At 50.5% G+C, this 24,153-nt stretch overlaps 1 protein-coding gene across 3 annotated transcripts in view; it reads right to left on the bottom strand.

The window, feature by feature from the left end:
* Positions 1 to 7,984: 7,984 nt before the first annotated feature.
* The window catches only part of LOXHD1 (lipoxygenase homology PLAT domains 1), a 202,399-nt gene continuing 186,230 nt past the window's right edge, over positions 7,985 to 24,153 (bottom strand). The window contains exons 18-22 of one of the 3 annotated variants that reach the window (XM_027118421.1): positions 22,562 to 22,732; positions 16,099 to 16,231; positions 14,592 to 14,750; positions 8,682 to 8,980; positions 7,985 to 8,229 (exon numbers count right to left, since the gene is read on the bottom strand). In XM_027118421.1, the coding sequence (XP_026974222.1) occupies positions 8,165 to 8,229; positions 8,682 to 8,980; positions 14,592 to 14,750; positions 16,099 to 16,231; positions 22,562 to 22,732 (827 nt within the window). In that variant the 3' untranslated portion in view covers positions 7,985 to 8,164. Of the gene's footprint in view, positions 8,230 to 8,363; positions 8,981 to 14,591; positions 14,751 to 16,098; positions 16,232 to 22,561; positions 22,733 to 24,153 lie in introns of those variants that run through there. The other 2 variants (XM_027118422.1, XM_027118420.1) reach the window with 2 other exon arrangements.

A 24,153-nucleotide genomic window follows, 5' to 3' on the forward strand; every position in this document is an offset into this window, starting at 1 on the left:
GCCATTGCTCCAAGGGGCCTGTGGGCAGGAGGGAGTGCTGTGGAGAACGGGTGTGGGCCTCCAATCTCACTGCCCCCCAGGAGGAGTGGGAGGGGAGAGTTTGAGGAAGCAGTAGCTTCAAAGCCTGGCACAGCGGTGAGCCCAGCAGTTTTTGAGCCAAAAGGAAAGCGGAGGTCCCTGTCCCCAGGGGCAGCCTCTGAGCTGCTCTGACTCTGCATGTCAACCTCGTCCCGCCTCGCCGCCTCCCGTTTCTTTCCAGCTCATCCTTCCCTCTTGCCTCTTGACATCACTGCCTTTGCGTGGTGGAGAAATCCACCCTCCACGTGAGGCCCCTGGGACGGTGCTGATTGGGAAGGGAGCGGAGGCCCAGATTCACCACGCTGCCAGGCCAGGCTTGTAAGAGTGGCTGGGCCGTGCAGGGTGCCTAAGCCCCAACTTTGCTCTGGCTGGACTGTGGGTCCCTTTCCCTGGGCCTCCGGCCTGCTGCCTGCCCAGCTTCCCCTCTGCCTCCACCCTGGAGCCGTGCTTACCTGCTTTCTGTGAAGGCAGCCTGTGGAGTTGCCCACTGGTGCATAACCACCACACTGCCGGGTCTGGCTGACGCTGCCCCTTGGCAGGGCTCCTGGACAGACATGCCTTATGCTGCTCTGTGGGGTCGGGGTGGGAAGTGCCCTTTGCCCTGGCTGGCCTGTCCCCCGTCCTTCCTCACCCCAGCCTTCCCCTTCCCCAGCCCCACCCCTGGCCTTGGTAGTGGCTCATGTCTCAGCTCTGGAGCCAGCGACACCAGGCCCTCGAGGGGGTAATTTGGTTGCCCCTGGTAAGTGAAAGGATTATCCTCAGTGTTGATTGTCCTTTTTTGTAATCCTCCTGCTGTTCTGTTCTGTTGTGCTGTGCAACATTTTGCTACATAGACTATTTTATAGCAGAAAGCTAGAAGAATATTTATTATGAATATTAAAGCAATAGTGCATCAATGAAAAGGCGGAGACATTAGGAATTGTGTAAATGCTTAGATTCACTTTTGGTGGATTTTTTGTACTTTATTTATAACTAATAAAAATGAACTGCATTGCTAACTACACCTCACTCGTGGAGGGTGCTTATTTCTGTGCACACCCAGGAAACGTCCAGAGAAAGCCGCTCCCAGACCTGTGTTCATCCAGGACACGGGGCAGTGTCTGTTGTCTCCTCATCCTCTCCCTGTGCTTCACCTGTTTCCCTTCTCCCTCCCCGCCCCTTCAGCCTCCCCACTTCTCCCCCTCCCAACTCCCTTCCTCTCCCTCCTCCTCCTCTCTTATCTATTATTTTCTTTTACCTCTTTATCTCTCAAAGAACCTGTTCTATTCTGTGAAGAATCATCTCATTAACCTGTTTCCTGAACTTTATGGATCTTAAAGCGGAAAGTTCCCATTTTTGATCAGTTTCAAATGTAACCGCTCGTGTTTTGAACTGGAGGCTCCTCAGTTTCTCCATAGGAGAGAAGGGATTTGACTTTTGAAAGTTGGAGTGGATTTTTTATTCCTTCCTAAGAGCCCAAAGTCAGACACTCTTTGTGGTGTCTAGAGTCTATTCTCAGAAAAGTGTGGGTCAGTGGACTGGAAGATGGCTTTCTCTCATAAACTGCAAGCAGAACCCATATTAATGAACTTTTTTTTTTTTAAGTCAGAGACTTTATTTTTCAGAACAGTTTTAGGTGTACAGAAAATTGAAAATAAAGAGAGTTCCCATATGTTCTCTCATGGCCACCCAGTTTCCCCTGTAATTAACATCTTGCCTTGGTTAGATGCATTTGCTAGAGTGGAGGGGCCGATATTGATACATTATTATTAACTAAAGTCCATGGTTTTCGTTAGGTTAATGAATGTTCAGAATCCCCAGTTCTCCTTCGAGTGAGATGATCCAAAATGCTGTCTGTTGTTTTCCACCCAGTTCCACCTGTGTCTCTTCCTTCGGGAACCATAGCTTCTTAGTCCTTGCCCCGCCACTAGCCAGCCATGTGGACACTCCCCGTCCCCAGTTTGCCAAATGTAAGCATGAGGATGGCAGACCAGGCTCCTTCCCCTAACATCTCCTCGGACTACCTCTGTTGTCCTTGTCTACTTAATCTCTGTTGGGTCCTGGCCTTCTGGGGCTGGGGGAGTGGCTCTCTTTCCTCGGATTTTTTGCCTATCCAACACGTGGGCCAACAGGCAGCCTTGCGAGTCTCCACCCCTCTCCCACCTCCTATCTCAGTGCCCAGGAGGACAGACTTCTCAGAAATCACCCAAGCTCTGCCCGTGACTCGTAGTCTCCATAACCCTCAGGAGGTCGAGGAGGACAGAGTCCAGCTGTGATTGTCAGGGCTCTCCAGGGAACCAGAACCAATGGGATAGATATGATATATAGTATATATCATATGTATGTTATATATGTGGAGATTTATTTTGAGGAAGAATGGGCTCACATGATTCTGGAGGCTGAGCTGTCCCATGATCTGCCCTCTGTAAGCTGGAGACCCAGTACAGCAAACAGTGTAATTCAGTCTGAGTCCAGAAGGCCTGAGAGCTAGGGAACGGTGGGGAAAATCCCAGTCCCACTGGTAGGAGGAGACCCATGTCCAGCTCAAGCAGACAGGCAGGAAGGGGATACATTCTCCATTCCTCTGCTTTTGGCTCTATCCAGACCCTCCAGGTATTGGACGAGGCCCACGCACACAGGGAAGGGCTGGTTACTTTACTGAGTCCACCAGTTCAAATGCTCATCTCACCTGAAACACCCTCAAAGACACACCCAGAAATCATGTTTAATCTGGGCGCCCCGTGGCCAGTCAAGGTGACCCAGCAAGTTAACCTGCACCTTGTCCTCGCCTCACTCCCAGGCCTCCCCAGCTGCTGCACCCCAGCAGACACTGAGTGGCCCCAAGATGACACCTGGCCTCTGGCCCTTTCTTCTCCCCCATACTCTCCATTACCTGGAGGCAGAAAACCAGAGCCTTCCCCGCCAGGCACTGTCCTTTCCGCACTCCCCTTTGCCCTGCACGTAGCCTCACCTGCAAGCAGGGTTCCTTCCCGCGGGGCCTGCACTTCTTGAGCACTTTCTGTCCCAGAACCCTCCCTGCCCCCAACCAGCCACAGCTGAAGTTCTTCCACCTTTACATACCTCGAGCTTCCAGCTAACATTTCATTTGAGGAGAACCCCTGCCCTTGGACTTCCTGTGGCACCTGTTAGCTGTGTGACTTTGGGCAAGTTACTTACACTCTCTGTGCTTCTGTTTCTTCATCTATGAAGTGGGGATAACAATAGCACCTGCCTCATAGGTCTTTCTGAGGATTTATTGAGATCACGTGTGTAAGGCACTGTCTGGAATATAGTCAGCACTCTATAAATATTAGCCATGTAGAAGATGATGGTGATGTTTTGTTTTTTGTTAAATCCCTGCCTTCCATAGTATTTCTCCTCTTGTCCTTCTCTCCGTCTCCTTTTCCTGGAGAGTTTCCCAGGCCCCATCAATGTCTGCTCTTCCCCTCTGGCCATTCCACGCCATGGTCAGCCACTGGTAGTTGTTTATCCAGTAGGAGGGCTGGTGGCTGAGGCCTCAACACCAAGACACCAGGAATCGCTGCTTCATTAAAAGTCTTTTCCACGTTCAGCTGGAGATTCTAGAAGAAAAGCCACATTGAGTCCTCAAGGCTGGAAGCATCTTCCCTCCAGCTCATTAGCAACACTGCCTCCCACCCCCTCCACCATCCCAGGGCCCAAAGTTCCCCTTTTAAATTTAGGGTAAAATGTTCTTTCCTCCCTTAAAAGTCATTCACTCAGGCCCATCACGTCAAATCTCCTCTCCTCTAGGCTCCACTACTCCCTTTGTCCAGGGCTGAGGTCCCCCACCTGTCCCTGGAAGCTTTATCTTGCCTCACTCAGGGCATTTGGGTGTCTGTGGGTGAGTGATGCTTGGTGCTGCGCTCTGTCAAGGGGCCGGGACTAATGGGGGCACCTGTTCAGGACAGACACACACCACCAAGGGTCCTCAGGAAGTGGGGCCCCATAGGACTTCTGACCTCATGCCATTGGAGCCCACATAATCAGAATTCAAGAAGGGGTGTATCTGAACTGGGCTGAGTGTACTTATATCAAAATCTTGGAAGAAAAGCGTTGTTCAGCCAACGAGCTGAGAAAATAAGGTGGAAGGCTTTTGTGTAACCTGCGTAAGAGCAAGTGCTTCTTAGACACCGGTGCAACAGCTCCTGTGTAAGTAGCTTGTGCTAACTGCGAATGAGTCTCTTTTCTTTAATGTGGACCCCCGGGATACTTATTTGGAAGTACTTTGTTTGTATTTGTAGCATTACATTTAAGGTTCTCTCCAAATGTTCTTTAATGCTGACTTATCTCTAAATCAAGGGAGGAAAGATCACACTGATATAAAACCTTGGCACTCAAGAAGCCATCCTTTTAAAAAATCTTTTGTTTTCTTCACCCAGAGCCCTGGTGAGGGGGTTGGTCTTGGCTGGAGGAGAGGTGGCATCCAGGGCCACCTGCCATGGTTGACCACCCCAGTGATGACCAGGGGCCATGTCGGCAGCAGGAGCCTTAGGGTGAGAGGGGTTCAGGAGGGACCTTCCCAAGAGAAGGGTATGTCATCATCTTCCCCATGGCTGGTTGCTGGGTCTCAGCCTTGAAATTCGGACTGTTGGGGTACAGAGCTTTGTGGGGGCTTTGGGTAGAAGATTGTCTTTCTTCTAGGGCCAGGGCTGAGGGTGAGGCAAGAGAGATGCCCTGGGTGCAATGTTTAAGGAAGCCCCAGCTTCGGGTGCCAGCCCTGGCTTTGCACAAGCCTGAGGTCTAGCGCCTCCCTCAAGTTTGCACCCTGGGCGCCCTGCTTGTTCCTCCCGATCCCAGCTTTCCTTTCTGCCCTGCCAAAAGGGGGATTCCTGTGCCGGCTTGCAAGGAAGAGGCAGGAATTGAGAGGTAAAGCCCAGCCCAGAGGCAGACGGGGTGAGATTTTGAGCGAGCCCTCCCCTGGGGGCTTCTCACGGGTGTCTGGAACCCCTTCCTCAGGGCAGAGGGCAGGCTCGGGGGCAGCAACAGGTGGGAGCAGAGGGCAGCAGGGACTCCTCCTTTCTCTACCCTTCTCCCCAACACCCTGGTAAGTGGGTCTCCCTCGACCTTTGCCTGCAGCCTGGGTGGAGGAAGGAGAAGTGTAGGGCCCCAAGGGAAGGCAATGCCAGCGCAGAGACGCAGGGCTGTGGGGATGGGACCTGACACACGTGGATTCTGCAAGACCCCCCGCTCCACCGATGTGCATGTCTCCCCCACCTCCGCAGAGTGTGAAGGGTGTCAAACAGCTGAGTGCAAGTGCAGCTTTGCCCCTGTGGGACCCTTGGTCAGTCAGAGGCCTGCTCTGGTCCTCAGTTCCCGCCCCTACAAAGCAGGGAGGCTAGACTGGTCTGGTCTGTTTTTTGTCGTTGTTGTTTGTTTGTTGGCTTCAGTGTCCACACCTAAGTGATGATATACCATATTTGTTTGCTCTGTCTGCCTTTTTTTCCTGACCATTATACCCTCCAAGCCTGGGGCCTCAGAACAGGGTGGGAGGGAGGGGTGGACGGTGGTGAGGAGACTTAAGAGCACAGGAACAGCCGCAGAGGAGGCACAGCAGAGGGTATGGTGGGTGTGGCCTTGCTGGAGGGTAACATGCTGGATGCAGATCTGTGGGCAACCGGCCCAGGTCCCGAGAACTTGGGGAACGAGGCAGGTGGAGGGGTGCCCTGTGTGAGATGAAGTGCACCTGGATGAACGGAAGGCATAACAGTTTCGAAGGGGCTTTCACAGCAGTAGTTTCATCTGATCTTAACAAGTCCCCTGAGGGGAAGCAGAGGAGACAGGGAAGGTAAGGGATGGAAAGAAAGTTGACTCAGGTCATGGGGTATGTCCCCAAACTAGACCCGCCCTATCCCAGTAAGAGTGAGCCAACATTTATTGAGCACATCAGCAACTGACGAAACAAGGGGCTTTTCCCATCCAATCTTGGCTGGTTCCACAAGACAATAGATGATGCATTCCATAGTGAGACTGAGTGGCACTTGCCAGAGGACATGGCAGAATGCAATTTTAACTTTGAGCTGAGCCTCGTCCTCCAGGTATGACAGAGGATGGAGAGCCTGAGAAAGGGGCCATGGATACGAGGGCAGGATTTTCAGAAAGAGCTGAGGGTGGGCTGGGAGTATCCCTCCCTTCCTCCCTCCCTCCCTTCCTTTCTTCCTTCCTCCCTTCCTTCCTTCCATTTGGCTGCCCTTTGCCCAAGGCTAGTGACTGGGGTTTCAGTGGGGCTATTTGGAGAAAGGGATGTGTCCAGAGAAATCGTGGGGATGAGGGATGGGCTGACCGGCCACTGACGGCAGAGACAAGTGGTCTGAATGCCCAGAGTTTGTCAGAGCAAAGGATGCCAGACGACATCCTATTGGGTGTCTTAGATCCTAAGCAAGACAGGGTGGGGGTGGTGGGGGTGGTGAAGGGCCTGAGATAGAACCCACACAAGTGCTCATGGGAGGAAGGCTCCAAACAGCTGCCAGTCCAGAAAGGACACTGACCACAGTAGCGCCCCCAAGAGGAAGCTGTCCTCGTCACCTCTCTTCCCTGCCCCCCAGGGGTGGGAAACCGGGGTCGGCTAGAGCAGGGAGCAGGGGTAAAAGGGCAAGGTGGGGACGAGAGGTGAGGCTGACCCCACACTCATACACACATACACACCTGTGTGCACATCGACACACCCACACGCTCGCTCTTCACTCACTCTCGTTACCACTTGTGATAGGACCGAACTGGGGGACGGGAGGAGGCTCAACTCTGAGTGGAATGTTTTGGCCTTTGTATTGGAGCCACACATTTAAATTACAGAACTGAGATGGACTTTGTGACTTTAAAGTGGTTGTTGGACGTTTTATTACCTATGAGAGTCCAGAAGAGTTATGAGGCTTGCCTTAATTTTCATCCAGGGACAAGGGAAGAACCGGCTCCAGAAAAAGATACAAATAAAGCTATTTAATGATTACTTCTCTCCCGCCCCACCCCAGCCCCCTTAAGTCCTGCTTGTTTAACATGATGGACAAACCCTTCAGTGCAGGCGCTGAATTAACTATCTGCATTTTAACTCACGTAGTCCTCATAGTAGCCTACAAGGTTGGTATTATCATTCTTCCTATTTGACAGATGAGGAAACTGAGGCCTGAGAGATGAGGCAATGTGCTCAAGCTCTCCCAGCAGGGAAAAGGAAGAGCTGGGACTCAAGACTGCTTCTTGCTGCCTCTGGGCCTGTGCTTACTGCCACAGCCTCTCTCCAAGGGTCTCCGAGAGCTCAGAGCCATGAAGCCTCACCAAGTTTACACCCGTCTGGGCTAGAGGGTCCACGGTGACACAGCAGAAATCCTGGTACTGGGTACCTCCTACAGGAAGACTTCCTGGCCTGATGCACCTTTCTGCTCAGTCCCACCCCTGCCTCCGCAGGAAAATCAGAAGTCAGGGGCTGAGTTGTACTGCACCCCAGCTGTGATTGTTGATCAGGATGTGTGTGTGTGTGTGTGTGTGTGTGTGTACGTGCACATCTGTGCATGCACATGAATATATGGTTTTCTTGCTGCCTCTCCATCAGGGTCACATCCCCCTTGAGAGCAGAGACCACATCTTTATTTTGTTCCAATCCCTTCTCAGCTTTCAGTCCACATTGCCCACAGCGAGCCATAGTTCTAAACACCACCGATGCCCTCCTCCCCTCCAAGCCCGGGTGCAGCAGGGACCAGGCAGTTCCAGGCACTGTTCCAGGCACCTTCTTCCCCCTCTTCCCCGCACCCTATCACCTGCTCAGGTCTCCGGGTCTCAACTGTGTTATCACTGGCTGGGGCAGCCAGCCGGCACTTGGCAATGCGTCCTTTGTAAAGTGACAGAAAGACTCATGTACCTGTTCACAGGGTCATAAATCCTTCCAGCTAAAATTCTTCCTCCTGATGTTTTTCTCTGTTTGCCCCTGGATTTATTGAAACTGGGAAAAAGGATGCATATCTAAGTGAGCAGATGCCCAGATGAGTCCTTTGCAGGGTGTGGTTGGTAATAATTTAATTAGCCCAGCTTTTCTGGGAAAAAAGTGTTAATTAGTTTTTGCTTAAAATACATCATCTTGATGGCCTCTTCTTCCCCACTTCTATCCCCTGGGTGAAGCCCCAATTTCCCATCCACACGTGGCAGCCAGCTTCAGCCTGGTCACTGCTATTATTGAAAAAGAAAATGCAAAAAGTTATTTTTGTGCAGCAACAGATTATGACACAGGTTGATGGGTTCATCTGGATCCAGGATACCTGAGAGGGTGTAGGACCCCACAAGCCGTTGCCCACAATGGCCTCTGAAGGACCATGGAGCTCTGGCCCCCAGTCCCAGCTCCAGGAGGCTTTCGGGAAAGGACTGCTGAACGCCAAGGTGGGGGGTAGTGGGTGTGGTTGGGACAAGTTGGTGGGAAGGGGGAGCGAGGGCCTCTAGCCCTCATACGGAAGGGAAGAGGTCTCTCCAGGTGAGCCCGTCGCCCCGCTTCTGGTCCAGCCACCTGCCGCAGGTGAAGATGGTGGCCACGCCGGTGCTGGTGTTGGTGACCTCCACCTTCTCCACCAGCCAGCCGGAGCTGTAGCCACTGCTGTCGTGCTCCAGCCGCACCTTGCGCAGCTCGCCCAGCTCCAGCGTCTCCAGGAAGAAGTGGTCGGTGCTGCCCCTCTCGAACAGGTTGCGCATCTTCTGCTTCAGCTCCCGCTTGCCCGTGTCGCCGTTGGCCCCAAAGATGGTCACGAAGACGTTGGCATCAGTGCCCGCCCCTGGCTCATAGCCCGTCGTCACGATGACCTCGTACTTGACCAGCACCAGGCTCTGGACCTTGCTGGCGAAGCTCTCCGTGGTCTTGGTGACCTCGAAAACCTTGAAGTACTTCCTCTTCCTCTTGAGGGGGATGAGGCAGTCGCAGTTGAAGAAGTACCTGGAAGCGGGGGGAGTCGGGGAGGTTAGTGCACACCAGCCAAGGCTCACGCGCTCCCCCAGGACCCTGGGCATCCACAAGTGGTTCCTTCCCCAGGTGACAGGATCTTAGGGCGGGAAGTGTCTGCATTAAAATGTGAAGATGGGTCTCGTTTATCTGAAAGTTGACAGGGAGTGACATCTTCATAATTTTAGCTGCTCCTTGATTTTCCTTTTCCTTTTCCCCTCACACTCCACATCCGATCCACCAGCAATTCCCATTGACCCCATCTTCACGATAGGCCCAGAATCAGCCCACTTGAAAAAGTATGCGCTATCTCACTCTCCGCCCTGCTGCCCCCTCATCCACGTCACCACCACCTTTGACCTGGAACGTGTCGGCTTCCTAACTGGTCTGCCTGCTTCTCGCTACTTATCGTGACTCCTCTCCACAGCCTCCAAGTGATCCTGTGGAGATGTAAGCCCAAGAATGTCGTCCTTCTGTTCAGAGCCCTCCACCGGCTTCCCAGAATAAATAAAAATCACCACCTTACAAAGGCCTGCAAGACCTTACATGATCCGACCCTCCTCCCAGCGTTTACCTTTCTGACTTGCTGTCTGCCTTTCTCTAAGCTCACTCCACGCCAACCAGGCTGATCCCCTTGCCCCTTCAAAGGGACCGATGAATGATTTTACCCAGCGTTGTCACCTTCAGAGGTGCTATGGGATCCAGAACAACGATCTCAGGCAAAGCCAAGTGGAAAAGTAGCTATGAAATGTGTGCTCCCAAATCCCTCGCACTTGGCTGAGTTGAACTATGAGTGTGTGTGTGTGTTGCATGTGCATACACATACACGCATGTGCTCATGGACAACATAGTACAAAGGGGTGCACAGTACTTCAGTACAAAGTATTGAAGAAGCTACCACAAACAGAAGCAAGTCCAGGGCCAAGAGAAATGGTCTTGGACCAAAAAGTCCCTTCTTTACACCCTCCCCCCGCCACAATGTTAGCCTCTGGGTAATGACAGTGAGTCCAATAATTACCAAGAAAGAAGTCAGAGGGCACAGTGAGAAAACACTGCATAGGGTGTAAGGGGGCCTGGGGTCTGCCCCAGCCCTGCCACCTACTACCTATGTGACTTTGAGTTTCCCATCGGCAGTGCTAGAGGTTTGGACTGAACAACTGCCATGGTTTTTTTCCCATCCAAATCGCTTTGGAAGTAACAGTTTTGGAAATAAGCAATCCTGTCACTGGCTAATGATTTCAGGAACACAGCCCTGAAAGGGCGTGCCCAGTGGTGCAAAATCAATTTTTAGATGAAAATACATAACAGCAAAAAGAACTTGGTTTTCTGCTTGCTCACTAAATGCCTGGACTTTGCATTCGTGCATCTCATCAACTCCCACAACAACCCTGAGTCATACGTAGACTTCGTCTTCCCATTTCACAGAAAGGAAATGAAGGCTTGGAGAAGAGAAGTCACTGCACAAGTTGACACAGAGCTGGGGCCCAGAGACAGCCTGCCTGGCCACCTGACGAGCCAGCCATTTAAAGACACTTCACAAGAAATCATTACTCTGTCTCGAGATCTCTCTGCCCCCAACTCGTCACTTGATAAATCTAGATTGTTGTTACATACCATACTTTCTAAGAGGGAGATATAATCGCATTCTTTGCTTAAACATTCACTTAAAATGTATTTCTTTATGCAAATGCCCACTAATATACATAATTCTATATAAATGCAAAAATCCTGTGATCATATGGGTGTTCTTCTAAATGCATTCTTTTTCTTTTCCTTTTTGCTTGGCTCTATCTCCTTTTTCTCTTTCCGTACCCCTCCTGCATCTCGTCTTCACCTCAGATAACCCATGTACCAGCTGTAGATGTATCTTGCCAAATTTCCCTCCATTTCACCCAACCCTGCACAGACCCACATAGACACAGACACATTCGGGACATCAGTGTTCCCTTTACAAAATGGCAGCATATAATGCATTCTTTCCCATATCTTACTTTTCTCACTCAACAATACTTCCTGGGAATTGATCCAAGTCTTCTGGTACATATTTAAATCGTTCTCTTTTTTTTTAATAAATTTATTTTTTTATTTTTGGCTGCATTGGGTCTTCGTTGCTGCACTCGGGCTTTCTCTAGTTGCAGCGAGTGGGGGCTATGCCTCATCGCAGTGCGTGGGCTTCTCACTGCAGTGACTTCTCGTTGAGAAGCACAAGCTCTAGGCACGTGGGCTTTGGCAGTTGTGTCTCACGGGCTCCAGAGCGCAGGCTCAGTAGTTGTGGTGCACAGGCTTTGTTGCTCCACGGCATGTGGGATCTTCCCGGACCAGGGCTCGAACCTGTGTTCCCTGCATTGGCAAGCAGATTCTTTTTTTTTTTTTTTTTTTTTTGCTGTATGTGGGCCTCTCACTGTTGTGGCCTCTCCCATTGCGGAGCACAGGCTCCGAACGCGCAGGCTCAGCGGCCATGGCTCACGGGCCCAGCTGCTCTGCGGCATGTGGGATCTTCCCAGACCGGGGCACGAACCCGTGTCACCTGCATCGGCAGGCGGACTCTCAACCACTGCGCCACCAGGGAAGCCCAGCAGGCAGATTCTTAACCACTGCACCACCAGGGAAACCTAATTTGTTGTTTTTAATGGCTGAAAAATATTCACTGGTGTAGTTATAAGGAAATGTTTCCTAATAGACGTAATTATAAGATCACCAAAATGTGGGACCTCAGGGCTTTGTGGAGTTAAGACTCCAGCTGCAGAAGAACATGCCAGGCTGTTCCCACTGGCAATGGGGGTAGGGTCATGGGCGACAATAAAGGCAAGGCAGAAAATAACAAACAAAAACATGAACATGCTAAAAAAACCAAGTAGAATATGATCACACTTCTGTGAACAGTGTGTGTGTGTGAGACATTAGAAATATGCCAGAGAGAACAGGGTCACCAAATGCTCAAGATGGCCATCTCTGATGGGTGGGGCTTTAGAGAATTTTTACTTTGTTTTACTCACTTTTTTTGCCTTATTTGAATTTTAAAATGATTATGTATTATATATGATAATGGGATAAAACAACGATTCCACTTTGGGTTTTACAAAAAGGAACAAAAGCCTCTCTGTGTGTCCTTCCACCGAGGTCCTGAGGATATTAGTGACGAAACAGAGCTGGTCAGAAACGCTGAAGAAGAAGAGTCAGGACTGGAATCGGTTGGAACATAAAAATTTGAGATTGTTGTGTTTATGAGATTAAATTATTTGTATTTCATGGAAATCCAAATATTATGGTCCAACATGCTGGTTAGAAAGGAAATGTGGATCCATATACAGTGCTAGTTAAGTGGTCTTTACACAGTAGAATTTAAATGTGTTCTAGAATGGTGACACGAAAATAGCCACAATGATGGAACACCCCTGTACTGTCCCCTCTCTGTATAGAGGTGATATTTTGTTGGGGGGAGGTTCTCATACACCAGGAATCACAGGCTTGAGACCAGCGCAGGTAGGTAGGCTGGAGTATGACTTCTGAGAGCCCTCCAGGCTGGAACCCCTGCCATCCTTCCCCTCCCACCAGACTCTAGAGGGCATCCAGCTCTCTTCCCTGAGAGGTGCTGGGTTATGGCCTGAGGCTACACGGCTGATCCGTGACAGCTCTAGCATCTGGGTGTCTGCACTCCCTGCACCCACTTCCCTTTGGGAAGATCCCCACCCCATGGACATCCCTCCCTCCCCTACCAGCCCAAGCACCATGCTGACAAAAGGCCACACTCTTGAGAATGTAGGAAAAGATGCTTCACTGGGAGTGGCAGATTCTTTCCACTGGATGAAAAATCCTATAACGGCCCCAGGACTGTGGGATGGGAAGTTCTTCACCCCCTTCCTCCTGACGCTAGAAGGTGCCGAGTGGTGCTGAGATCCTTGGCTCTCTCTCTCACAGCCAACACTGTGGATTTAAAGCTAACTCAGGTGGTGACTTACTATTGTATTGTATTGTTTTGTTTATTTGGGGCATTTGCAGAGGCGCAGTATCAGCAGCCACGCTCCTTTCCATAGGGAGACAGTTCAAGTTGCAGAAGGGGCTTTGACCGGGCCCTGGCTCGCCGGGTGAGCTGGAACTCTTCCAGACCCCTGTATCCCACCTCTCAAGTCCTTGTCAGTATTGCTCTTACAGGATTTACTGTTGTAAATTAATTGCTCTTTTCTCAAAAAGAGCAATAAATAACATTGCAATAAATAACATTGCAGCCTGAGAGGGAAGCTGCTATGAGCTGAGTTCTCTCCTCCCAAATTCACATGTTGAGGCCCCTAACCCCCAAAGTGATGGTATTTGGAGATGGGGGCTTTGGGAGGTAATCAGGTTTTGATGAGGTCCTGAGGGTGGGGACTCATGATGGGATTAGTGCCCTTATATGAAGAGGAAGAGATGCCAGATCTCCCTCTCCCTTTCTCTGCCATGCGAGTACACAGTGAGCTAGGAAGAGAGGCCTCATAAGAACCCAACCCTGCTGGCACCCTGATTTCTGACTTCCAGACTCCAGAACTGTGAGAAAAGAATGCCTGTTGTTTGCGCCACCCAGTCTGTAGATTCAGTTATGGCAGCCTGGGATGGCTAAGACGGAAGTTCAAATGTGAGACCCTTTCCTGCTTAATTCCCAAACTGGAAGCTTGGTCAGAGGCAGCCAAGTCCAGGGAGCCTGCAGGTGGCAGGTCTAATGTGGACAGACATTTCTCTGAGACGCTGGGCTCCTGAAGACTGGAGCCTGAAGCTGGGACCCGCCTGGTCAGGCAGGGCTGCTGCTTCTGTCCCATGCGCTTCTTGTGAAAGGCGTTGCCAGGAGCAGGGCCAGGCCGGGAGGGGCACGAGGGGAGCTCGGGTGGGGGGGGGCCGGCAGTGGTTCTGGGGGGATGTCCAGCTGCCTTAGCTGCTCTCTGGGCCTACCCGCCCCGAGGCATGCACTGCCCTTGGCCTCCCCTTGCTCATCTCCCGGTTCCTTCTTAGTGTCTTTCCTGCCTCCCAGAGCCTCAGGGCTCTTTCTGTCTTCCAACGTGGTTACCAAGTGGTATTAATTAGAAAAACTGATGGCTGTGAACTGTTACCCAGGTAACTAAGACCCTTAATCCTGCAGAAATGCCTGACTTCCCAGAAGGCCTTGGTGGGGGAAATGTAAATCTCCTTATCTGGGGTCCTCAGGGCCCGTGGGCCATGGGATTACTCCAGCTGGTCTCTACTCTGCCCACAGGAATGATGGGCTTTCACTCTGACTGTGGAGCAGCAGGCTTCAAAGCTGTATCTCTTTATCATTATACAGTGATCATGGGGGAAGGGAAGGAGAGACTCAGCCGTCTGGCCCTGTCTGACTGGCTCTTCTTTCCTTCCAAAGAAGCATCACTGGAGCACCCAAGGTCATCCAGTCTAGTCCCCTGCCTCTGGGGTAAGCCTCTGGTTCAGAAAGCTCCAGAACCAGTGTAGCTGCCTCTTCCCTTCCTGCCTCATACGCCTCCTGAGTGAGGTGACCTCAGCCTCAAAGGGGACACCTCACACCCTGCCATCTGGTCTGGCCACAGGCCCTCCCCGCTGAGGGCGTGGCCCTTCCTGGAGAAGAGGGCAGAGGCCCAGGACATACACGTTGCCGTACTCCATCTCGGTGATGGTGATGGTCTTGACGTGCCAGACCAGCTCTCTCTTGGGGATGAACCGGTCCTCCCTGGCGAGGTGGCCCACGCAGAGTGAGGCAATGTCTCCCAGATAGACGCTGTCAAACTCAAATATGTCCGTGGTCCCCCTGCAGGATGCAAAGATATGGCCAGTGAGAACTGCCCATGCCCACTGAAGGAAGTAAGCATTTACTGAGTGCCAACTGTATCCTAAGCACTGGTCTGAAGAACAGAGATAGAATAGCAAGCAAGACCTGATGTCAGGTCTCCACTGCTTAAGGGTTCAGTCTAGTTTCGGAACAAGACAATCATAACCATTAAAAAGCCCTTCCGGCTACTTCGTCCAATCAATGATTGGTAATACCGAATGGTGTTGGAGGTGGGTGAGGTCCTGGGCCTTGGACATTGGGTTGAAGAGGGTGATGAGATTCAGAGAGCAGAGGCGGGGGAAGGGAAGAGTCCTCTGATGTCGATCTGACTTGGCAAAGTCAAGGGATGGGAACAGCGGGATTGGAGGTGCAGACATTTCTCGGGGGAGGGATGACTTGGCTGGGTTCATTGAGGGAAAGTGCAGTGGAAAAGAAGGGGGGGGGGCAGTGGGGGGGGGGGGGGTCAGCTCTGACCATCCCCACTCAGAGGGGTTTGAATAGAAGGTACAGTGGGGTTATGGCAGGGGGAGACTTTATGTAGGCAATTCTGGACAGAGCGGGGAGATGAAGGGGGCTTCTGAGCAGTTCAGAGGTGGCTCAGACGTGCAGGAGGCGGTGAGAGTCTCCGGCGTGTGGCAGGCAGCGGGGAGTGCTGAGCAGAGGCACCTGTTACACGAGACCCAATTTTGATTTTCCTATAAAGCATCTTAGAGGCTCTCCCCTCCCTCCCTCCTAAAAGTCTACGCTGTCTTATATGATCCTTCTACATTCTTATGGGTGAATGTCTCCCTTTTCAACTAGACTGTGAGCTCCTCATCTGTAGGGACACAGGATGATATCTGTGTGATTCCCGGTCCTGCCGCAGAGTGGGCTTGCTTTAATTAATTAACTGATTTTTGTTGTAGTTTTCCATTAACTTTTTAAAAATTGAAATACATTTGACATATACTATTGTGTAAATTTAAGGTGTACAACATGTTACTTGGAAACATTTATATATTGTACTGTGATTGCCATTGTAGCCATAATTAGCACTTCTATCATATTGCAAAATTATCCCTTCTTTCTAGTAGTTGGAATAATATAGATTCTAGTCTCTTAGAGGGGGCTCTCTTTAAATGACAGTCCCCTCTCTTCCCTCTTCTAAATCTCCTTGTTTCATCCCTTGGAGCTCGAATGGGGTTGGCACACAGTAGGCACTCAATAAATTCTTGCTGGTTAGGCCCATTTGTATATTTATGGCCCCCACTAAAAGGGTTGGTTCTTGGGGTCCCTCTCTTACCCACCCCACCCATCCGCATTCCCCTGTGGGCACCCCTCTTCCTACTTCCTAAACGCCCGCTGTCTAGAAGAATTTTCCACGAGAAACTCTTTGGATCGGTTCTTCCTGCCCTCCAGGATGAGCCAGACGTTCTCCCTGGTTTCGCCTCCGTTGCCGGTTTCTATGATGATCTCATAGGCTGTGGTGGAAAAGGCGGGAGAGAGTCAGCAGAGGGGAAGCAGCATCCACCATCAGAGCAGGAGCAAACTGGCCACTCCTTGCAGGTCCTACATCTGGTCTTAGATCACAGCCTTAAGGGGGTTGGGGTGGGGCGCAGGTTAAAATCGCTACAACTGAGGCACTATAAATAGAACCTGCCTCAATTTGGGGTCTAGAGTGGTGTCCTCATTTTATCTACAGTAGCAATCTCTTTGCCTGGCAAGCATGGGAGCCACTGGGAGTGAAGGGCCAAATGCCTCTGCCTCCAGGATCCATGAGATTAGGATGAGTTTTCGGAGAGACGCTGGGGCCTGGTTCTCAGGGATGGAAGATTCTGTGAGATGCAAAGTGGAGCTGGTGTGTAAAGAGAAGGGAGGAGAGGCGGGGCCCAGCTACAGAAAGGGGAGGGGAAGATCCAGTTGCCTCGAACTTTCTGTAGCAAGCAGTCTCATTCCCTGTCTTGTCTCAGCTCTCACTCTGGTGTCGTGCTCAGCATCACGACCTCCCTCCCCCGCAGTTCCCACAAGCATGTCAGCATTTGCCAAGTGTCAGGACTGGACTAGACTCTGGGCGACACTAGAACTCATCTCTAGCCCCAGACAGAAACACCGACTGCACCACAGGACAGAATAACCTTAAACGAAGGACCAAAATAGCATGGGAGGGAGGGTAAAGCAGGCTCCCATTACCTCTCAAACCTCATCTTCCAGTACTTTCTCCCTTGCTCGCTCTGCTCAGCCTCCGTGCCGTTCCAGAACAGGAGGCACACTCCGGCCTCAGAGCTCTGCCTTGAGCATGTCCCCTTTCTCTCCCCACCCCCACCCATGTTGGCTTGACTCACTCCCACCCCTCCTTCCTCCCTACTCAGATGTCACCTTCTCACAGAGTCTGTCAGACCACCCAAACCACACTTCCTGCCTGATTTCCCCAGCGCCTGCCCTACTGAGCTCTATTATCTTCCCTTATCACCTAGTACCTTCTAACATGCTAAGGAGTTTACTGATTATTTTACCATTTATTGTATTCCCCCCTCCCACTTGAATGTAAGCTCCATGAGGGCAGGGGTCTTCGTTTTGCTCACTTATAGATCCCAAGAGCCCAGAACAGTGCCTGGCACATAGGCACTCAATAAATATTTGTTGAGTGAACAATGAACGATTGGGCTGATCGCAGTAAGCTTCATGAAGAAGATGGCGTATGAGCTTGGTCTTGAAAAAGAGCCATGATTATGATCAGCGGAAAACCGAGGGATGCTCTAGGAGGAGGGAGCAGCGTAAGCAAAGAGACTGAGGGGCATGAGAGGGGCTTGAAATCCACATGATCCAGCCCCACTCCCCAGGGACCGGGCTGGGATGGAGCTGGCACACGGGAGGACACAATAGTTGTCTGGAGGTTTCCCTGTGCATACAGCTCTTGCTGCAGTAAGTGAATCATTGAGGATTTGGGATTCTGGATCCAAAGGGATAGTTTGATCTCTGTGCTTTTATCTCAGAGATGTGATAAAGACAATTAGAAGGGATGGCTGTGCCTACAGCTCCATGTAACGTCAATCCCGGCCTCTCAGCAAACTGTTGCCTTTGCGACTCCTCTCAAGTCACAAGTAGAATGAATCAGGGCAAAAATGCCCACGATAGGGGAAGAGACCCACAGCACAAGCCCTGGAAGAAGAGCGAGGCTCTGCAGGCCCGACCGCTCACAGCCCAAGGACGGGAAATGGCTGTGCCACTGCCCACGGCTCGAGGCCATTGCAGGGAGGGCGTGGTCCCACTGCCATTCTGCTTTCCCAGCAGCCGGTAAAGTATTTCTGCAAACCAGACACCTGTGAATTCAAAGTGGATCCTGGGCATTGTAAAGGAAATGGCTTGTCAGAGCCCAGGAGAGGAGGCAGGGAGCGCTAGGAACCTACTTGCTCTCTACGATCAACTCAAGTGGAACATTCGAGAAGCAGCGCATGTGGACCATAAGCAATCCTCTCCTCATGGCCCCGGGGAGAAGGTAGAGAAGGAAGGTGTGTAAGTGAGGACATTTACACAGATTAGAAACAAATGCGGCCAGCTGCATCAACGGTCTCTCAATCAGCATATGTCCACCTTGGAAAGTCATTTCATCAATGGCTTGATAAAAATGTGGAAGGCATGACTCTGTTTTGTTTATAGGTTGCTGGGAGGAAAGGACAGAGGAGGACCAGGGACCTGAAAGAGTGGGGCCGGTAGGAGCCCAGCCTAGGAGGGGTCCGTATGAGGCTCACCCCGGGGCCAACACCCATACAGGACCAGCCCGGCTGGAGAAAGTGGCTCAGCAGCCACCGTGCGAGTCACTCACACGAAGGGGCCATCAGCAAAGCCATTGAATGTGGTGAATGTGGTTCAGGTGGCAGGAGAGGAGAGAGATCTGGCCACACTTGACATCTTGCCTGGGCTCTGGGCGTGGCACCCTCAGAGGGAGATGAACCAGCAACCCAGGATGCACCGAGAGGATCCAACATCCCATCAGGTGAGCAGCTCCTGAACAGACAGGTGTTTGCCTTGAGGCCAGGACTGCAGGGGCACCTGATTCCATGCAGTAGCACCAGAGGACGCCTGGGCATCTGGTGGGCGTCAGGACCTTACTGCTCCACGTCGCCTTCCCCACCACATGTTGTCAGGACCCTTCTCTGGCGAGCTCCTACCATGTGGTTTGCATGGGGTTGAGAGTCCCGGGCCTGGAGAGTCAGAATTATTCCCTAAGAGATGCTCTCTTCCCTTCCACCGAAGCTGTTGTGTTAGAAGGCAGTGGGGTTGTGGGTACCAGCTGCCATCTTCTCATGATGTAGAGAAAGAAACAGTTAAGAGGAAAAGGGGGACAAAGACATACTAAAACCATTGTAGCCTCTGGAGACAGCCAAGTCCCAGCCAGCTCTACCTGAAACTTCCAAGTTCTGGGAACCAATATGCTCCCTTTCTGCTGGAGCCAGCTTACGGGTGGGGTTCAGGCACATACAACCAAGGGTCCTGACCACTCCTGAAATTTTCTGTTTGACCCCATCCCATTGGGACTGCCAAAGGATAGAAACTTCAAGAACGTAAATATAAAGATGAATTTTTTTAAAATAGAGCTGCCTTGTGGAGCAGTGCGTCTTCCATCCTTGGGGAGTTGGCCATCAAGTTGGACTGTATTTGGGCTGGAAATGTTGCAGATAAGGCTGACTGAGCAGCCCTAAAAGGCTTCAAGTGCGGGTGGATAAGAAGGAGGAGGGCTGTAAAGAGGGAGACATTGGTCTTGTTGGAGGATGTTCCAGAGAGAGAGATATTTTTGTCCTCCCAGGTGTGCATGTGTGTATGCATGTGTGTGTGTGTGTGTGCATGCATGAGGGTGTGCATGTATGTGTGTGTGCTGTGTGCATGTGTATGCACATATGAGCATGTGATCCTACTGTTCAGGACTTAGCCTGGAGTGATTACAACAAAATCTCTGGAGTGAGGCTCCGACATCAGTATTATTTGAAGGTTGCCAATGATTTTCAGCTTTGCCTGCACATTGGAATCACCTGCAGAGACAGATGCCTGCAGAGGATGGGGAGCAGCTTCAGGAATCGCTAACAAGAGTTGGAGGTGGGGCTTCCCTGGCGGCGCAGTGGTTGAGAGTCCGCCTGCCAATGCAGGGGGCACGGGTTTGAGCCCTGGTCCGGGAAGATCCCACATGCCGTGGAGTGGCTGGGCCCGTGAGCCACAACTACTGAGCCTGTGCATCTGGAGCCTGTGCTCCACAACAAGAAAGGCCGCGACAGTGAGAGGCCCGCGCACCGTGATGAAGAGTGGCCCCTGCTTGCCACAAGTAGAGAAAGCCCGCGCACAGAAACGAAGACCCAACACGGCCAAAAATAAATAAGTAAATAAATTTATATTAAAAAAAAAAAACCAAAGAGTTGGAGGTGAAGGCAGAAAACAGGAAGCTAAACAAGGTGGGGCAATAGATCAGTCTGGAGTACCAGCCAGGCCCAATTAGGCTGCGGTGGTGCGATGAGTCGTGGTCTAGCAATCAGGATATATGAGTCCTAATGGCTAGGCCTTAGACATGTCACTTCACCTTTCTGGTTTTTGGTTTTCCTTACCTATGATATAGAGGGGTGAAGTTGCCCCCTATCTAGCTCATAGGGTGGGAGTGGGGTGGCGAGGACCGGGTGAGAGCAGGGGATGTGTGGAATGCTTTCACACGCGTGAAGCTCTGTTCAAGTATGAGAGCATGTTTACTCTCACAAGTCAAGTGCCCAGAGGTGCCCCTGGGGACACAGACACAGAATGTAAGTGCCACGAGGGCAGGGTCTCTGCTTTATTCATTAGCGTGTCCCCAGAACCCACGTGTCCCCAGAACCCACACTAGGCCGTGGCACTTAGTAGGTTTTCAATAAGTATTTGCCAAGTGGTTAAATAAAATTAGCTGAGGGTTGAAATGATTGGCTTGAACTGCGTCCCTGGCTCTCCCCAGGATAAGCCTCAATCTTAGGACACGGGTGTCACTGTCTCTCCCCCTGTGGGCAGCCTAGAAGGCGCCACTCTGCCCTCTGCAGGCTCCTAGTAAAGACGGACTGATCCAGGCCGTCTCCTGGGCTCCGTGTCCCTGCCCTCCCATCTCTAGCCCACACACATCCTTCTGGAAATAATGCAAGTGATGCTTCCCCTCTGCCCATCTCCCTGCCAACCCAAATCCCGTAGGTCTTAGCAGCTGTTTGGCAGGAAATCTGGGAAGGAAGCTCAGTGGTTATTCTCCCAGCCTGACGAATCTCTTCTCCCCTGAACACCAATGGCCCAAGGAGCCTCTGTTGCTTGTGTTGGCATTTGTATATTAGCCTCTCCCTCTAATGAGATTGTGAGGCTCTAAGGAAAACGACCGACTGCATCTTCTTCCATTTGCTGAGCACTAACGACTTGTGTACCTACTAAGCCCCAAAGCCTAGAGAGCTGCAGAGGGCTACAAACATGAGTGATTTTGTCCTTGACCTTTGGGAGCTTACAGCTGTGTAGGGAGAACTGCACATGGACAAAGGTCCATACAAATAAACTAGAAATCACAAAGCAGTGTGCGTCACACTTAGCATCTAAAATAAAACTGGGTCCCCAGTAACTTCTCAGTAAGTGCGATTACAGAAGCTGAGAGTTCACCCTCTGAATTAGGGCAGGAATTCCCATGCAGTAAAGCTGATGAGTAGTTGGCCCTTGTTTGAATGCTACCAGGGACATCAGTGTTCACTGCCTCTCGAAGTAGCTAAGTCCATCATTGGGTAGTTTTGATGGCATGGTGGAGAAGGCTGAGTGGCTTTCCACCAAGGATCCACGCTTCCCTTGCCACGTGGTGTACAGTGCTTGCCAGGGAGTGACTGTCCAGCCAGGTATGGCATTACCCAGATGCCTTTACATCTAGGTGGAGCTGCATGACTAATAGAATGTGAGTTAATATGTTAAGGTAGGGGAGTGTGCCTTCTCCATGCTCTCTTTTCCCTCTGCAAGAAATGTGGGAGTCACGTGTTGAAAATGGCAGACAGATGAGAAGAGCTTGGGTTCCTGAATCACAGTGTGGAAGGCCTCTTAATCAAACACTCACACTGGACAGTTTATTATGTGAGTGAGAAACAAATTTTGTTGTATTTAGCCATTGAGATTTGGGGGTTTATGTCTTCATGCAGCTAGTGTTACCTTAATAACTAAGGTTGGAAGATCCTTTCTTCACGCTTTGCTACTGATAAGCCTTTGTCAAATCTGTTGGATGCAGATACTAGCATCTGTATTAAAGAAACACTTCCCTGGTCCTGGATGGCCATCCACCTCATGGACCAATTACTCTTTCCCTTTAAACATCCCCTGAGGAAGGAACCAAAGAGAAAGTGGTTGGTGGAGAAGCTGGCTGCCCTGCACATTCTGTTTCCAGGAAGGTTTGATTTGGTGGCTGTTGTCACAGACATCAGTTGGAGAGAGTCCATGACAGAAAAATAAACCAGAGGGAGCATCACATCAAACTGCCCAGCCCAGCCCTCAGGGCAGAGTAAGCTTATACCCTGTGGGTTTTCCTCTACCTAATTAGTCCCTGTGATTTGGGGCCATGAGCTGGTACCAGTATCTTGGCTGTTCCAGGTCCACGAAACAACATTTAGCGTGCTTACTTATGCACCTCTCCAATATTATTTCCTTCATTGGGCATCTGATTCCCCTGCAGCTGTAAGAGCTCCTTCTTTAGATTTTCCAACATTGTTCCCACCTCCCTCCTGAGCTAACTCTCGTTTAACTGAAGATTCAGCCCAGGCTGAATCGAAGCAGGGCCCACCGGTCTCCACACGTACTGGTCTCCTCCAGCTCGTCGTGGATCTCATTGTTGGCACAGGCAAAGTCACGGACTGTCTGCCTGTCGCCCTCATTCTTGGAGAACCAGCAGTCACATTGGAAACGGAAGGTCTCATCGCGGGAATTGTCCTTCACGTCGACATAGCTCAGGTGCCAGCCAGGAAATATCCCTGTAGGAAAGAGACATGGGAGCTGGGAGCTGAACGTGCTCTCCCTCCCCTATCAGACTTCCATTCCCCCTGCCCACTGGCTGTGTGGCCCTGGACAAGTTCTCTGTCTCCTGGGCCTTTGTCTTCTTGTTGATGAAATGAAGGGTTGGGTTAGATTATCTCTGAAACTCTTCTAGCCCAGAGGCTATAATTCTCTTTGCAAAATCCTTAACTTGGGTTCATGAACTCTTAGAGGGTCGTGTATGTCCTTTAATATGTATATGTCCATAGTATGTCCACAAGGCAACCCTACAAGGAAGGCGTGTATATATTCTAGTCTCACATCTTGCCTTCTCGTGCCACTTGGGGCTGTGGGGGCAGTCCCACTGTCCCCACCAAAAAGCCATTCTCTAGGATCAGACACTGCTCAAAGCAACAACTCTAGATCTTGCCATTGGTCTCAAGGGTTATAAACACAAAGAGACACACAAAGGTGGACACACACTTCCAGTCGCCCAGTCTGCAGGGAGTAGATATTAAGGCTCATGGACAGAGCACACATATTGGCAGTCCTAGTATAGCTTCATTCCCAGTGTAAAAAGTACTTCATATGTTTTAAAACATAGATCTTTACTGAAAGTGGAAAACAGCAAGTCCTAAAACAAGTTAAATTTTAAAATAGTTCTGTCGAGTTAAAAAGTGGTGAGTTATTTTATCAACAAAATTTTTTTGGCATGCATGTTTTAAGTTTTATTTAAATTCAAAATGTAAATAACAAATGGTTAGTAATAAATGGAAATAACAGAATCCGAAGCAAGATATCTGGATTCATACCCAGAGCTGCCATATACATGCTATGTGACCTCGGGCAAGTTACTTCACCTCCCTGTTCCTCATCTTTTCAGAATTACATAGAATATAAGTTCAAAAAGATTAAGAAATGATGTAAAATATTTGAGTAGTAACAGTCTGGGTATTCGTTTATGTGGATAAATGTGGGCATCAAACTGCTCGAGTGTTTACATTCTATTAGATACACTTAAGGTGCTTTATTTTAAAATGTCAGTATTTATGATAAACTTTTTAAAACTCAATAAATATATTTACTTTCCTGCATTAGGGCCAGTTCCATCTGTAAGTTTGTAAATTGGCTGCTTTCTGAGATGATTCCTGATACTATCATACACTAATTCAACTGCTTAATAAGGCTCGAAGTATTCAGTCTAGAGATGGTGCATGTCAGACCCATGGAAGCAGTCCTACCAGTCTTCGAGAGCGGAACATAGGAAGGAAGAGGGAGTGAAGAGGGAGGCAGAGGAAGAGAAGACAAATCGTTTGTCCTGGTGGAAGATGTCCCAGTGGAAGACATTCTTTGCTCTCCCCCAATCCCCTACCGTGTGTGTGTGTGTGTGTGTGTGTGTGTGTGTGTGTGTGTGTGTGTG

This window comes from Aethalodelphis obliquidens, unplaced genomic scaffold (genome assembly GCF_003676395.1).
Source record: "Aethalodelphis obliquidens isolate GAN/ISIS:26980383/991018 unplaced genomic scaffold, ASM367639v1 scaffold19, whole genome shotgun sequence".
NCBI lineage: Eukaryota > Metazoa > Chordata > Mammalia > Artiodactyla > Delphinidae > Aethalodelphis > Aethalodelphis obliquidens.